At 46.7% G+C, this 14411-nt stretch overlaps 6 protein-coding genes across 6 annotated transcripts; 1 reads left to right on the top strand and 5 right to left on the bottom strand.

Moving 5' to 3' along the window:
* Positions 1 to 694: 694 nt before the first annotated feature.
* Positions 695 to 1628, top strand: N7509_002200 (putative DnaJ chaperone (Caj1); the record flags this gene model as incomplete). The annotated part of the gene is made up of 4 exons (XM_056626837.1): positions 695 to 701; positions 772 to 786; positions 854 to 914; positions 1010 to 1628. 4 exons carry the CDS (start codon positions 695 to 697, stop codon positions 1626 to 1628), a joined length of 702 nt encoding a protein of 233 aa, XP_056492632.1.
* Positions 1629 to 2000: 372 nt separating this feature from the next.
* On the bottom strand, positions 2001 to 3166 carry N7509_002199 (uncharacterized protein; the record flags this gene model as incomplete). The annotated part of the gene is made up of 2 exons (XM_056626836.1): positions 2001 to 2524; positions 2854 to 3166. The coding sequence occupies 2 exons, from the start codon at positions 3164 to 3166 to the stop codon at positions 2001 to 2003; spliced, it is 837 nt and encodes a 278-aa protein (XP_056492631.1).
* Positions 3167 to 5286: 2120 nt separating this feature from the next.
* Positions 5287 to 6990, bottom strand: N7509_002198 (F-box protein; the record flags this gene model as incomplete). Its single annotated transcript, XM_056626835.1, has 1 exon — positions 5287 to 6990. The coding sequence occupies one exon, from the start codon at positions 6988 to 6990 to the stop codon at positions 5287 to 5289; it is 1704 nt and encodes a 567-aa protein (XP_056492630.1).
* Positions 6991 to 7873: 883 nt separating this feature from the next.
* On the bottom strand, positions 7874 to 9402 carry N7509_002197 (FAD-dependent oxidoreductase; the record flags this gene model as incomplete). The annotated part of the gene is made up of 3 exons (XM_056626834.1): positions 7874 to 7968; positions 8023 to 8711; positions 8783 to 9402. 3 exons carry the CDS (start codon positions 9400 to 9402, stop codon positions 7874 to 7876), a joined length of 1404 nt encoding a protein of 467 aa, XP_056492629.1.
* A 334-nt stretch (positions 9403 to 9736) lies between these two features.
* N7509_002196 (uncharacterized protein) lies at positions 9737 to 10234 on the bottom strand (the record flags this gene model as incomplete). The annotated part of the gene is made up of 1 exon (XM_056626833.1): positions 9737 to 10234. The coding sequence occupies one exon, from the start codon at positions 10232 to 10234 to the stop codon at positions 9737 to 9739; it is 498 nt and encodes a 165-aa protein (XP_056492628.1).
* Positions 10235 to 11899: 1665 nt separating this feature from the next.
* Positions 11900 to 13254, bottom strand: N7509_002195 (putative lipase; the record flags this gene model as incomplete). The annotated part of the gene is made up of 2 exons (XM_056626832.1): positions 11900 to 12996; positions 13023 to 13254. 2 exons carry the CDS (start codon positions 13252 to 13254, stop codon positions 11900 to 11902), a joined length of 1329 nt encoding a protein of 442 aa, XP_056492627.1.
* Between the last annotated feature and the right edge of the window lie 1157 nt (positions 13255 to 14411).

Below are 14411 nucleotides of genomic sequence, written 5' to 3'. Positions count from 1 at the left end.
TCTTCTTCTTTTCATTTTTCACCTTTTGATACCTGGCTCTACTGCGTTTATTTTGCCCATTTCCTTTCGATCATTTCTGGTGTTCTTGTTCATATACACTATTCTTACTCCTTTTCATTACTCCATATGGCATGGCTTGTTGGCTTGGCTTGTACATTATGAGATGGAGAATAGCTTCTGATAATAATACGATGATGAATTGCAAAATTAAACTGTTTCGGTGTCGAGTTTAGTTTTAATTAATTTGTAGCACTGCCAGCTTGGGTTTGTAGCTGATTCCGAGTTGTGATCAGGAAGACTTCTCTTTGCAGGTAATACATAGTTCAGCGAAGAAAACTTGACTGTGCCCATCTTCCAGGACATTCATGAATCATGGTCGCTGGTATTAGTAACTTGTAAGCATCCAAGTAAGGTAATTCTAATCAGATCTTAGGCCAGCAGGACCCTACGAAACGCAAAGGGGGGGCCTCACTGACCTGCATTTTGACATTTGTCGTGCCTTACGGCCTTGTCGCCCGATTCCTGAGGCATAAATGATACGAAAGCTTTCTGCCTTGTGGCCTTAATGCCTTAACGCCTGGTTTCACATGCATGGGTCCCGTCGACGTCACTGGCTTGGTGGATGATTTACATATACCTGGCCCTGACTAGATCTGGATTTCAACCCTTTTCCTCCACTCTTCTCAAAATCACCATGCCCAGTAAGTCCCCGCAGCTTCCTTGCAGATATCATTCTCTCACGATATAGCGCTAACCATGTCTGCTCTTCAGGCCAACCTGACTACTGTATGCTTGCTTCCATTCCATTCGCACGTCAGCCCGACGAGACGAGCCACGACTAACTTGACCGCAGACAAGATCCTCGGCGTATCCCAGGATGCGTCCCCGCAACAGATTCGCACTGCGTATAAGAGGTTAGTTTTTCCCGACGAAACTGCGAGCGGTTATTTGCTTCATTCACCTACTACCTACTCCCAGTCGCATGGTAACTACTGGACCATGCGACAAGCCATACGATCCAGAACCAGAATCGGAAACTAACCACCACCCATCTACACTCCAGGGAATCCCTAAAAAGCCACCCAGACCGCGTCCCCTCCGACTCCCCAGAACGCAACCAACGCACGAAAAAATTCCAAGAAATCAACGAAGCATACTACACCCTCTCAGACCCAACCCGCCGCCGAGACTACGACACAGCACGCGCCTACGAATCCGCCGACGAAGAAGTCAACGACGAAACACCACCCCCTCCACCGGGCGGTTTCCCATGGTCCAATTTCGGTTTCGGCGAGCGCGAAACACGCTCAGCCGATCAGTTCGGCACCGTATTTGAAGAAATGATGCGCGAGGAAGGAATGGGTGAAGGAGGCGACGATGGACGGACTCGGCCAACGTCTAAATTTTGGGCTGTCGTTGGAGGTGTTAGTGGTGGTGCGATCGGATTTATTGTGGGCAATTTGCCAGGGGCGTTGGCGGGTGCTGTTGCGGGGAATCGACTCGGTGCTGTGCGTGATGCGAAGGGGAAGAGTGTTTATGAGGTTTTTTTGGAGTTGCCGAATTCTGATCGGAGTCGGTTGTTGAGTGAGCTTGCTGCGAAGGTCTTTCAGAGTAGTATGGGGGTATAGAGGTCTGAGGATGTGGGATTCTTTTGGCGTTGAGATGTTGGGCTGTATTGGACTCTTTTGATGGCTGTATAGTTCAATTTTGCGGGATATATTAGTTAGTTTTAGTTAGTAAATAGTGTACTGGGGAGAAGCAGTCAATATACTAAGCAGAATGCTGCGATTGATCGGACTTGGAATTTCAGTTAGTCCTATTTAGGCTTGTAGGTATAGATAACTTCATATCAGGAGGAATATGTGAGGTGATTGATGTTTTTTAAAGTTGTATCCCGACATTTCATTCATCTTTGTACGAAAGTTTCCATTCCTTCATATTTTCAATCCTTTTCTCTCCCAAGTCCTCTCCTTGAAAGGTTTCCTAGCACTAGCTCTCCTCTATAAATCTGGATCTGAGTCTCTTGGAAGCTGCATTAGACATTCATAATCCCACCTTTCGTATATCTCTTGATTTTCCGCTGTGTAGTTTCGGTACCTTTCGCGTAACACTTCTTTGTCCGCTGTGTAACTTGAACGGGATGGCGGTACATGGACATACTGTTCCGGTACATAGTGCAGAACTTCCACGAAGAGAACATGCAATGAATCGTACCCGATCATTCCGAGCTTTTCCAACTGGTGAAAGAAGTTCACCATGACATTAGGATTTGGCTTGCCATTACGAATGACAGGTTTGCCCCACCACTTCACCTTCTCTTTATAGTTTTGCTCCGCCTCTTTATCGACAAATTCGAGGAAGTACACCAAACGTTTAGCAGGCGCTCCTTGATACTCGGAATTTTCCTCCATCCAAAAAGACCGTCCACCTTCAAATCCGATCAGGGGATAGGGCTTATAGGCCCACTCCTCATCTGTATGGTACCAGTAAGGTAGTTCTGGACAGATAGAGCATTTCTCTATATCTGCCGGAAAGTAAACTGTTAAGAGTTCATAGAGTCTTTGTTTACAGTCGACAGGATTTTCACCAGTTATAATCGGAGTAAAGTTTTTGTTGGTTGACCGAATGATTTCTTTGCTGTATAAACGAGGTTCAAGAGCTTTCTCAAATTTTAAGAATAGCTTTGATTTAAGAAACCTTTTCCTGTATTTTTCATCATCCCACTCTATTGGATAGATTAGATATTGTAAGGTTTGTATAATATTAGGTTCATTATCTTAATAGATCACTTACCTATCATCAACCATTCAATATCACTTAGCTCGTATGGACGCCCCCGATGAATACTCGTACATCCTTTCAGTTTTTGCATCTCTTGTAAGATAGAGAAAACTTCATCGCTGTTGGGGATAACATCTCCACCACTAGGCAAGTCTTTAAGAGATATCCATTCGAGAAAGCTGCGTTCCTGAGGTTGATCCTCATATTCAGAATCTGAACTAGGTTCCCTGTGCTTGGCTGTTTTTCCCTTGTTGCCTGATTTCCCTAGAGTGGCTGAGGTGCTTGACTTGGTGGTAGCTTGTGTCTCTTTGGCAGTAGGCTTGGCAATATTCGATTTCTCGCTTTCAAGTTCTGCGGCACGCGTAGCCGATCGAGTGACTGGCATGGCTTTGGGTGGCGATAGAGTAGCCAATTGTGTTGGGTGAGGAATTCAAGGCATAAGAAATAATTAGACGGCCAAAAATGCTCCGGGGAACTAGATTGGGAGCCGGAGGGGCGAGGCGAGAGCCTGTTAAATAGAACAGCTGTACGAGTACGGAGTAGTGTGATTCTCGAAATCGTCTAGGCCAATAACACAGAGAAACTCTTTCCTGGCCCCCCTGCCAAGACCATAGCGCCTACTATCGATTGGCCTGGCCATGCACCACTGCAATATGTACCTATATACACCGGATTTTGTCCGCCGGGTGGGGTGTTCGGGAAAAGGCTGTTGTGGAGACTTTGTATATGGAAGACATGCCCTGTGGCTTCGATACAAAGTACACATTATATAGTTTCAAAAATCATGCCTAATTATCCCTATTCTGATCCTATTCTTGCATTCAGTCTAAGTTTGCCTTGACTCTATACGCGGTACGCGTTGGCCTAGGACGCAGTCTTCGCAGCTAGTCCTGGCGGATGGCTTCTATCCTAAAGGCGTTGTCCTGGTCTATCGTCCCAAGGCGCGAGTATTGAAGTTTTGAGACACTGAATATGGTCCTCTCTGTACCCTCTAACGGCTGATGCTGTCTGTGCCGAAGGCGAAGGGTGATACGAGTGCGGCTCAATGGACCAATGTGGCTTTCTACAACGTGGTCGTCCTTAACGGCCGTTGTTCTAGCCTGAGTGTGAGATATTTTCTGCTTTTTCTGTGAGGGCTGATCGAGGCTATTTTGGCCCAGCAGACTAGTTTTCTCTGAATCTGTTTGCGGCTGGCGTTGCTTGCGGGAGATTGGTGCTATGGTATAGGGATGGTAATACAAGAGTGTTTTGTATAGATAGCCTGAGCAGCTTGGGAGAATTTATAGAGATGTAAAGGGGGGGCCCGGTGTGCAGCAGTCTGCCGTATTCTAGCTCTGATATTGTAACGCTATTACTTCAGTGGTATGTTATGGTAGTTTAATCTGTAACTAATCAAATCGACCTCCTTAGTGAGGACATACACGAATAACAGTGCTGAATATAAGTGCTGTACCCGGTCAGCCGAGATGAGGCTCCTCACACCGCTATATTACGATTATAGGCTAGCCCGGTGGAGAAAAGGCGATGTGTGATGCAACGGGACTATTGTACTATGGTACCTGTAGTATATATTCGTCTTGCAAAGCTGGCACTGTTTGACTATATGTAAAAGCGTGGCTTATTGAGCCGTTTGGATGATCGGCTGAGCCTTAATTCAACAGCTTGCCTATATATCAGTCAAAGTGTAAGTTTGCGATCGGTGAAGCTTCGGTGTAAAATATGGTCAATGGATGCGACTGGAAAGGATCTTGTTTTAAATACCCCCGGTCGATTTGTCCTGAGCTTTAGCTTTGCTGTTCAAATCCACAGGGGCAATATGACCTACCAGGAGTTTATCCTATAGAATCCATCCATGGCTAAAAACGACACGCAGAATAGCTCTTCCAGCAAGCCGCTTATTCTAAGTGTCACGAAGATATCAGGCTCAACCCCGAGTGCTAGCCTGACCCCTACATCGGCCTCTTACAACTATCCTTGCACTGTAGCGACTAGTATATCCTATTGTGTGGCCATCTCAACACCTAGCTCAAGCTAATGTTGATTTTTGGGCATCTAGCATGATGTATTTGCATGAAAGGGACGAACTAAGTAGCGTAGTTGCTGAGGGGATAAGATGTAGGAGAGAATGTGATGCAGGCTCTCAGAGCACTGTATTGCGATATGGAATCATAATGAGCCAAGGGTCTCAAGAGGACGGTAACTCCGCGATTAATTCTTTTGTAGTGGTTGAGAATTCATGGGCCTCTTTCCATTCGAAAATATTGTGAAATTACTGCACAGAAGTCCAGCAATGACAAATTCCTCGCCTAGCAGTCCAATGTCTCCCACCAAGAACTTTTCCTAGGTCTCTCCCTGCTGATTCAATACTTAATAAACTAAGGTTAGAGTAGAACAGCAACTCTAAAATAACAGTCGTACGGCAGTATTTTTATATTTCTTCTCTTCTCGAAACTATTTCCTTCACTTCTGTGCCCAGATGATGCGTAATTTGGCATAACAGAAATATCAAAAATAAGGATCAAACGCATCCTTGACTCTGCCAACCTCTTTTTTGACTCTCTCTCGAGGAGGCTCATGGAATGGATTTTCCCCGTCCTCGTACAAAAACTTGTCCACTGCCTTTTCGATCCAGGTAGCTCCTCCAAGGAGAAGATAATATCGCTCATTGCCGATAACAACACTAGGTCGACGACCAGGCCAGAGAGTTTTTTCCCGCATCTTTAAGCGCATCTCCTCAAGGAAATAATGCCAAGATGATCCGTGGTCAATGAATACAAGAAAGCTCAATTCCACTGACTGGACTGTCTCTGGTAATTTCGAAAGGAATGTGACGAGATCAGTCTGCCTGACTATGAAACGCGATAATGCAAAATGACGAAGCTTAGACCACTTTTCGATAGGAAATATCCGCTCAAGCGACACGGGGTTAATTCCAATCGGAGGGTCTCCATACTCATAACAGCGATCGAGTCCCGAAGTGTAGAAGTTAAATTCCTCCAGATCTTCCATTACGCTGAGTGTTTCGCGAAGCCTTCCATCGCGGAATGTCTTCCAGTTCTCGGCATCTGATCCTCTTCCACCAAACATCAAAGAAAGGTCTAAGCGACAAAATCCCGGTTTTGTCAAAATTGTCAGAAGATTTTCGTGCTCCTCGCAAGGTTCATCAAATATCGTGCAGTTAATTCCTGTGTAAAGCTGTCGAGCTTCTAGAATCAATTCTACCACATTGCTTTTCTGATGTGCAAGGGCGCGCGTTATAATGCGGAATGCGCGCCACTTCTCTTTGTGCCTTTCATCAACTCTTTGCCAGGGGAATGCTATCTCATCCTCTGGTTGTTCGGTAGTTGAGGTTGGCCATCCACGAGGGATAGGATAGTTAAATCCTTCTGGAAATGATCGAATCATAGGACTATGGTATAACGGGGCAAACGGGACGCCATGAGCGGCGGGGGTGACTGTGACCTTTTTCAGCGCCGGAAACCGTTCAAGCCCGTAAAGAAACGCCTCTCTGTCATAGTTTCCAGCTAGAACGTCGGCCTGTTCGCGGAGTAAGGCGCGATAGATTTCCCACGACTCGCTCATCGAGAGTGCGGCCTTGCCCAGCTTCTTCTCATTTTTAAATTTTTGATGCCAGGCCTCGGTGCTATTGAGCTTCTCTCGTCGCATGAAAAGATTCTCAATGTTATTCACACATGCAGCTTTGAACCAAAGTGGACAATTTTGCCCCTTAAAATTTGTACTTGCTCTCAGTTGAAGGGCAGGATCTGCAAACTCGTCGTCTGGGTCCCCGTAGTCGATGTCACTTTCGTAAACCTCCCAGTTCGGTGGCCCTTCGGCTTCAGAATCATCATGCCGTCTCAGCCTAAACGCCTCCTCCGTCTCTTCATCGCTTGCATCAGTGACTGGCAAGTATAATCCTTCTTCGGGGTGGATAACGTCTGAAGCAGGGGGGCCTCTGGCAAATCGCGCGTCGTCCCAAATAATTTCTGAAATCTGATGTCGAAACTTTTCATGATCTGCGATGGCGCGAAAGACCTTGATGTTCAACGGGTTCGCCGACAAAAACACTCTCTGCAGTCTGAGCTCCACTGAGTCACACAATTGTTTCGAGACAAGGCGGAGACTTTTTATGTCGCGATTAGGTAGAAATAATACTATGGTATACCAGAGCTCCGGTGGGAGGTTATTGAGTTGATAGGAGTTCGACATTATGTGTTAGTAAATGAGTGAAAGCGGGGGAGTGATTTGGCAACCCTGAAAACCATCAGACACTCGGGTAGAGAGCCATTTTAAGGCCAAAAGATAGACTGTCAACCTCGATCTGCGTTGCCCTGTTAGCGGCATAATTAATCGGTAATATACTAGCTCGTAATCATAGCTCCCCACCAACACTTGGCCCAATCTTTAGCGTACATCGCCCGTCTTTCATCATTCCGTAAGTGCACGCACCGGAGGAAGCCTCAACCCCTACCGCTACTAGTGGGATGCCGGTGGGATAAGATATGTGAAGGGCATTTTACCAAGCGGCCATTAATATATTACTTAATCAAACTTCCAAGATTAGCTCTATTCTATCTCTTTTCGGAGTGCTGAATGTTCAAAGGCGTGTGCTTATCAGCCGTGCCGGCAGATTCTGCGCCCGGGGGCTCCAAGGGTCGACCATTGCGTAGAGGAAGCGTGTCTTTGAAGGCAACCTTTCTGCTCAATTCATGATCTCTGTGTAAATTCCGGGTCTTAAGGTACAATGCGCTCCCAGGAGATTACCTTTCCAATGCCAGGGTTATACACTGAGCACGAGGAAGCTATCTAGCTTTCGTCAATATTGAGCATTCATTGGAAGACACGCTCCTCATCAACAGACACGTAGCAACCACTAACTAATCGATGACATTAACTTAGGGAAACTTTCCAATTTGAGATTACCGTGCGGAGCTCGTGTATGACGAAGATCAATATATGGAAATACCAAGCAATACGTAGTAGCAGATGACGAATATGATAAGCTTGAAGAGAGGAGAAGAAGAAGGAGAGGGCAATCAGGTAGCAACTGGGCAGCAGCTGGGAAGCACCCTATGGGTACATCTCAACTACCTCAGTTTCCCTTCGCCAGAATCTCGGCGACATGATCCTCCACATTGTATTCCACAACCGATCGTAACTTCGTTGTCATTAGACTGGGGAAGAATCCTATATCAAAGTCAGCCTCCAATCCAATAAATCCATAGCAAAGAAATTACATACCCACGAGCTTCAGAAAGCCATACATCATGTATTCCTGAATGATGCCCATCTCCCGTTTCTTATTTTGGTTTTCTTGTGCAGCTTGCAGGATTTTGCTCACATGTGGCTGACGAATAGCCATATACTGTCCTGCCGCTACTTTGAATATCGTCTTGTAAGCTCCCGACGATGTTGAATCCCCGGTCTTGGGTTCATTACGCAGATGATGCGCTAGGATGAGTGCGAGAGCCTCCACATCCTCAAGTGCCTGCGACGAGCCCTGTCCCGAGCTCGGAGGCAAAGCGTGAGCTGCATCGCCTACTAGAATGACGCCATCTCGTTCCCAGGTTGGAATGGAAGGACTGGTCCACGTGGGATACATTCTCTCGACTTCGAGGGAGGCCAAGATCTTCTGGATGGCTGGATCCTTCCACTCCGCGTGCCTCTTTTGTAGCTGCCTTGTCACATCCGCCTTATCGATATTCTTGTGATCGGGGCATTCTTCGATTTCGTAGGTCGACCACCATGAAAGCAAATCTCCTGGTTCACAAAGATGGTATGGCGAGTCGCGATTTGGGGCATCTTCGGCGCTGTTTGAGAAGAAGTAGCCGAAGAATCCATTACCACCAAATATGAAGTTGACGGAGCCCTTTTCGACGACGTCTTTAACTTCGGAGGCAGGAATAAATCCTCCAACGCCGACAAGGCCCCTTTTGAGATTGTTAGAACAATACCCAAAAGCTATGTCGGCAAACAGGGGTGGGGGAGTGTAGTCACTTACTCGTAGTGAGGCGGATAAGGATCTTCCTTGGCATCGGAAAATAGCGCCCGTTTTGCAGTACTTCGGACACCATCTGCACCGATTACAAGATCCGCTTCGATGGAAGGACTGGAATCCACGAAGAAAATCTGATTTCTCCCATCTGGCCGGGCAACAACCTTCTCGATCCGTTTGTTGATGATGCAATCATCAGGAACCCGTGCACGCAGACATCTCCAAAACGAATCCCGACTCGACATCACCATATTCATTGGTGGCGAATCGGCCGTCTTGGAAACACTAGGCTTGAGACTCATGAGAAGTGATCCGTTTTTACTCTTCAGGTTAGATGAAGACACCGCGTAGCCTCCGCGTACCACATCCCGGAGAAGACTATCATCCAGTCGTTGGAGAACACGCAGGCCATTCGGCGCAATGCCCAAACCGCCTCCTACCAGGAGTGTAGCGGAAAGCGTGGGTCCATCTGGGCGTTGCTCTGCTGTTGTGTCCGCTTCTGTGTTGTATGCTTCGTAGATGACGATTTCATGGCTTTCTGATCCTTCGGGCTTTGGAAGGTGCTTCTGGAGTTCCAGATACATTGCGCATCCGGAGATGCCCGCACCGATGATGACGATCTTCATAGTTATGGGCCTGCTTGAGGTTTGTTGATGTCACCGGGAAAAACCTTGGAAAAGACGTGAGGTAGTAAAAAGCGGGACTTGGAGGGCACAGTCTAGCGAATATATATGTTTAAGAGGGGCGTAGCCAACGCTGCATACCTCAGGTCGGTGGATTGCAGTGATGGATATTAGCCAATGACAGGCCGGGATATTCAACCTCCCGCAAAGCTAGCCTGATATAGATTAGCGCATGACATGCCTATTCATCGGACTAATATTATCCCGACCATCCAGACGTAATACAATGCGAAACTTCGAATCACATTATGACTTTGGCAAGGCATCCAGGATATCTTCATTTCCGGTGATCATGAATATAGGCAGCAACATGTGCGAAAAATTCTGCAGGCACCGCGGAAGATGTCAAATCCTGAGCCCACTTGTCCGCTAGCGGGCTTGCGGCATCATCCCCTATGTCTTTGCCGTAGCACGGTGCCCATATTCGTATGATTCGCAAAGGGAGGGCCACCATGATATATCCACGCTGAGATACAGCGGGTGGCATATTGGTGACGAATTCTAAGGCTGAAAATATCGATTGGACATGCTGTTGGACACGATATTCGTATAGATGGGCCGACGATGAGACCACGGAGAGAAGTCGGAAGACAATGACGTTCGCTGCATCGAAAAGGGCACTCAAAGCGGTACTTGGCATGTCCCTATGAGGTAATAGGGGGACATCGCAAGGATCGCTAGGCGTGTGGATATGCTTTTCTTTGCTGACGGCAATGTTTGGCTCTGGGTTTGCTTGGTTGAGATCCGTCCGAGAAACACATTGAGACCACCACATGTGTAGATGCGTTATGATTCGATGTACCATAGTGCTTAACTGTGTTTTGAAAGAATGAAAATCCTCGCCCGTGGAAGTGATCATCTTGTCTGCAATTTCCAGACAAGGCAGGAGGGAGAAATAAACGTCCACAAGTTCGTCGAAGGGTCCCTTTGGAAGCTTCTCGAAAGGTACAGTCATCCATTGAATTGTGGAAAAAGGATGTTGTTCGTTTCTGGAAAAAGATGAAATCGCCTGTGATTTTAGACAAAAGTAAGCAAAATGTTCCTGCGAATGGCGGGTTTCTCCCAAACAAGACAGGCCAGCGCACCGTCAATAGTCTCAAGTGACGAAATATATTATGTAGAAACCCCTGGCAACAACTCTCGGGGCCTCCCCTCGCAATCATCATTGATGCGCCCCGTACATGCTGAAACCAAGCTCCCGGAGCCGTGCCAGCCAGGCTCTCGAAGTGAGTGAGCATTACAGCAGTACAAATCATGTCTCCACTAAAAGATGATGGAAGCTGCTGCGAGAGATGATACTGAAGACCCTGCAGAGCTTTCAAATACCACCTCGAAGCTTCTGTTTGTATCGCAATGTCTTGTGCCAAGAAGCCGTAAAAAAACGCCGAAGACGCACGTATAGAGTATTTCACTACGTCGTGGGTAGGTGAGACGATGAGTTCGGCTAAATTGTCGAGCCAGGTAGGAAATTTCTTCCCTGAACTGGGTTCTTTGAAGGCAAATGACTCGATGAAATGGGATACGAACAGTTGGTCGAACATTTCGGCACGGCTGGGCTGGTAAGTAGATGGTAGCAATGAATGCACAAGTCTGTCATCGACCCTCTGGTAGGGTATAGTCATAGCTTTCTGGTGAGAAGCGTTTCCAGGTATACCATTCATTGAACAGATCGCTTGCTGTTGGCTGGGTAAAGCGTGAATGAAAATAGCCTCCGTACGGGGTCCAGGACACCGAAGTCCCTTCTTCACACATTGGACACATTCTGGCATAGACTCATCACACTGTCAAACATTATCAGCCTGGAGCATAGAAATGTGGGCTTAGTATCTCACTTTCAGCCTGCGTTGGCGGCAAGTCGAGCACCCCTTGCTACGGCCCGGAACGTTGACCATGGCTCTATCCCGGGCATTCAAAAATTCAACACGACCCGGAAGCCTATATTTTGAAAGCTCATTGTCCCGTCATACCGACTGGGATGTGTTAGTCAAGTGTTAAAGTTCTCGGGTTCTCCTGTCCTCGGTCACCGCCACATGACATAATCTGCCCGAAAGAGGCTTTTCTAGACAACTGCGTGTAAAATGAGGATCAACATTGTACTCGGACTAAAAAAAGATATATTTCCATTGAAAAAAAAAATGTTGATTTGAGTCTTGGTGACTTCGGGTCCTTACTAACGGAAAAGCGTGCCAAGGGTATTTTTTACAACTAAGATATGAGGTCCTGTGAAAACAACGCTGGAAACTCGTCTTTAGTCATTTTCCGGTGAGTGTGGCCCACACAATGTATCATTCTTGTATACTTCAATTTGATTTCGATGTATGGCCGTTTTCACGGCTACCATGGCAAAGATCTGATCTATCAACCTGCTAGGCTCTTGATACAGTAAATATCCACGAGAGTCGACAAGTGAAAAGCAGAATTGACAGTATTGAACTTTTTCTCATCGTAGCTCCTGACTGGGCGAGAAAGACATTTGATTTTGATAGTCCGTTGCATCTTCGGGCAGTTCTTTGTCGCAATGCATCTCCTTGCTTTTCTCAGCCTCGTCGAATTGGCAGTTCATCCACAACCATGCTTTTCCCACCCCCTTTAACAAAGCACTTGCATGGGTTTCACCTTTCAGAGGCCAATCCGAGACCTTTTCCACTTTACCCACTGTTTTCCACTTGTCGATCAGCTTTTGGGTATCTTCAAGCGGGTAAGTAACCTCATCCTCTGTTCCATAAAAGAAAGCAAGAGGGTATCCCGGATTATTTTGCTCGGTAATATTTTTTCCCATGACGCCGATCTCATTCAAAATATTGCTGAACTGGGTCAAGAATTTGTCACCCTGTTTGAACATTGCGGAGATATTCGCGAAATTCAGGCCTTTGGCAAGCGCCGGGCTCGCATAGGAGCATGATGTGAGCTCCAAGAGAAATCTTTTGTCTTGATAGGCATCTGTTCGTAGATCATCGCGCATCCATTGATTCATAGTGGGATAGGCATTCATGATCCCTAGCATGGCCCAGACATTGAGCGTAGCCAGATCTCCACCGTTGACATTGTGGTAGGTGCTGGTAATGTTCGTAGGCGCACCACCAATCACGGCACCAACAATCGGCAGGGTCTCTGCGTACCATGCTTTCATTTCAGTGGCCCACTCGGTCGCTAGGGCGCCGCCGGAATATCCGAACATGATTACCTTTGCGTCTTCTTTGATTCCAGTATACTCTCTTGACTCCAAAGACAAAGCCGCCTTGATAGAATCCAAGGTCTGATAGCCACTTTGCGGGCCCACAGCAAAGGCCGCATTGGAGCCCTCATAATCTGGAATGTTCAAAATCGGGCCCGTTTGCAAATAGGGTGCCAAGAAAGCAAGATTGAGCCGATTCCATGTTTTACCCCAGCCCTGAGCCTTGTGTTGAAGTCCATACGAGGGGGCGCAATTGGTGTCCGGGGAATCATATGCACTCTGAAGCGAGATGACCCGCTTTTTATTTGGTATAACCGGGACAATGACGGTGGTGACTGAAGCGTCTGGGTTCTCGTCCACATCTTTGGTAGAATATAGTAGTTGATACGCCTTAGCGAGGCTCTTTCCCCGGTAACCACGTTGGCGACGGTGACCTCACGTTTTCTTAGAACCACTCCGGTTGAATTTTTCCAGCAATCGACCTCAGATGGTAGACAATCGGGATCAGGTGGTAGATAGAAAGGGTCTTCAATGGGAACAAGGGGGGGATCTTTCTTAGCGGCGAGTACCTGTTCAAACGAAAATGTTGAAAATAGAAGTGCGTGCAAGAGATACTGCATTTTGTCTAAAGCAAAGCCTCTGGTGAAACTGTAATATCCGAGAACAATGTCTGTGCTCTTCTGAATGGGATATTTAGATAGAACGTTGAGACTAATGGCGTGTATTTATATGCCACACCACCTTTTGCTTATTCAAAACTAGACTTCATCCCCTTTCCACTTACATCTAGGTACAGCGATGTGAGGGGTGAAAGGTTACACAACTGCATGATCTGTGTGACATTGGCGAAGCTAAAAGTGAACTATCAGCTACGTGGCATTCAGAAGTAGTCAATGATGAGCTACCGGATGCATGTTTCATGAAGCGGTGTAACAAGTTCGCAGAGAAAATGATCTTCGTGCATAAGCTTGACCAGGCTGAGGCGCATCAAATTCCAGCTCCACAATCAGCAATGGAGATCATGGTCGTACAACATGCAGCACAGGGTGATATCTTATTTCATAATTTTTTGAATAGGCTCTAATGAGATGGAAAGGTAATACCCCCCACAATCAAAATCACCTCGTTATTATTCATGAGGTACGCCAAGAAATTGATGTTTTGTTTCAAGTTATTTCGGAAGAGCAAGTCAGCAAGGAAGTTCGAGGTGTGGTTGAAGCGCGGCTACAAGGTACCTCGCCCGAATCAGGGCTGAAGGACCGCCATGCAGGACCACTGTGAGTGCATAAATTTGGGAACCCCACCCTCCTAACCTCGCAGACCTCGCACACCCTGCAATTGGATATCGGTATGCTTGAGAGCCTTGCTGGTACAATGCCTAGCCGTGTCAAAGCAGTCATTAAAGCTGATGGCTGATATACAGATTACTAGGTTATTAGGTAGTGCAATGCGAAACTTTATGATATATTTGATAAGTTAGGCGAAGGCCTGTAGGTATGTTCAAAGGCTGGGACGAAGATCTGTCGACGACTTGGTTATTTTGACGGAAGATGGGTTTCCCCAACTCTAATGCTTCGACTTTCGCAGCATACGGGCGCCTTATCCCGACTTGTCGGCTTCCATTGTCATTTTTGTTTGAGCTCCTAGCATACTTCTTTCTGGTAGATAAATCGGATCCTGATGCATTCTTTAATATAGCGACTAACTGTTATTTGCCCCAAGGTCGATTGTACTATTGCTGTCTGGATTGTCATGTACGATCTACGACTACGTTAAA

Source organism: Penicillium cosmopolitanum (assembly GCF_028827165.1).
Source record: "Penicillium cosmopolitanum strain IBT 29677 chromosome Unknown utg000004l:1.0-4361866.0:1.0-4365735.0, whole genome shotgun sequence".
NCBI classification, from domain to species: Eukaryota; Fungi; Ascomycota; class Eurotiomycetes; order Eurotiales; family Aspergillaceae; genus Penicillium; species Penicillium cosmopolitanum.
Note: the sequence above shows the minus strand (reverse complement) of the source record. Positions and strands in the feature narration are given on the sequence as shown.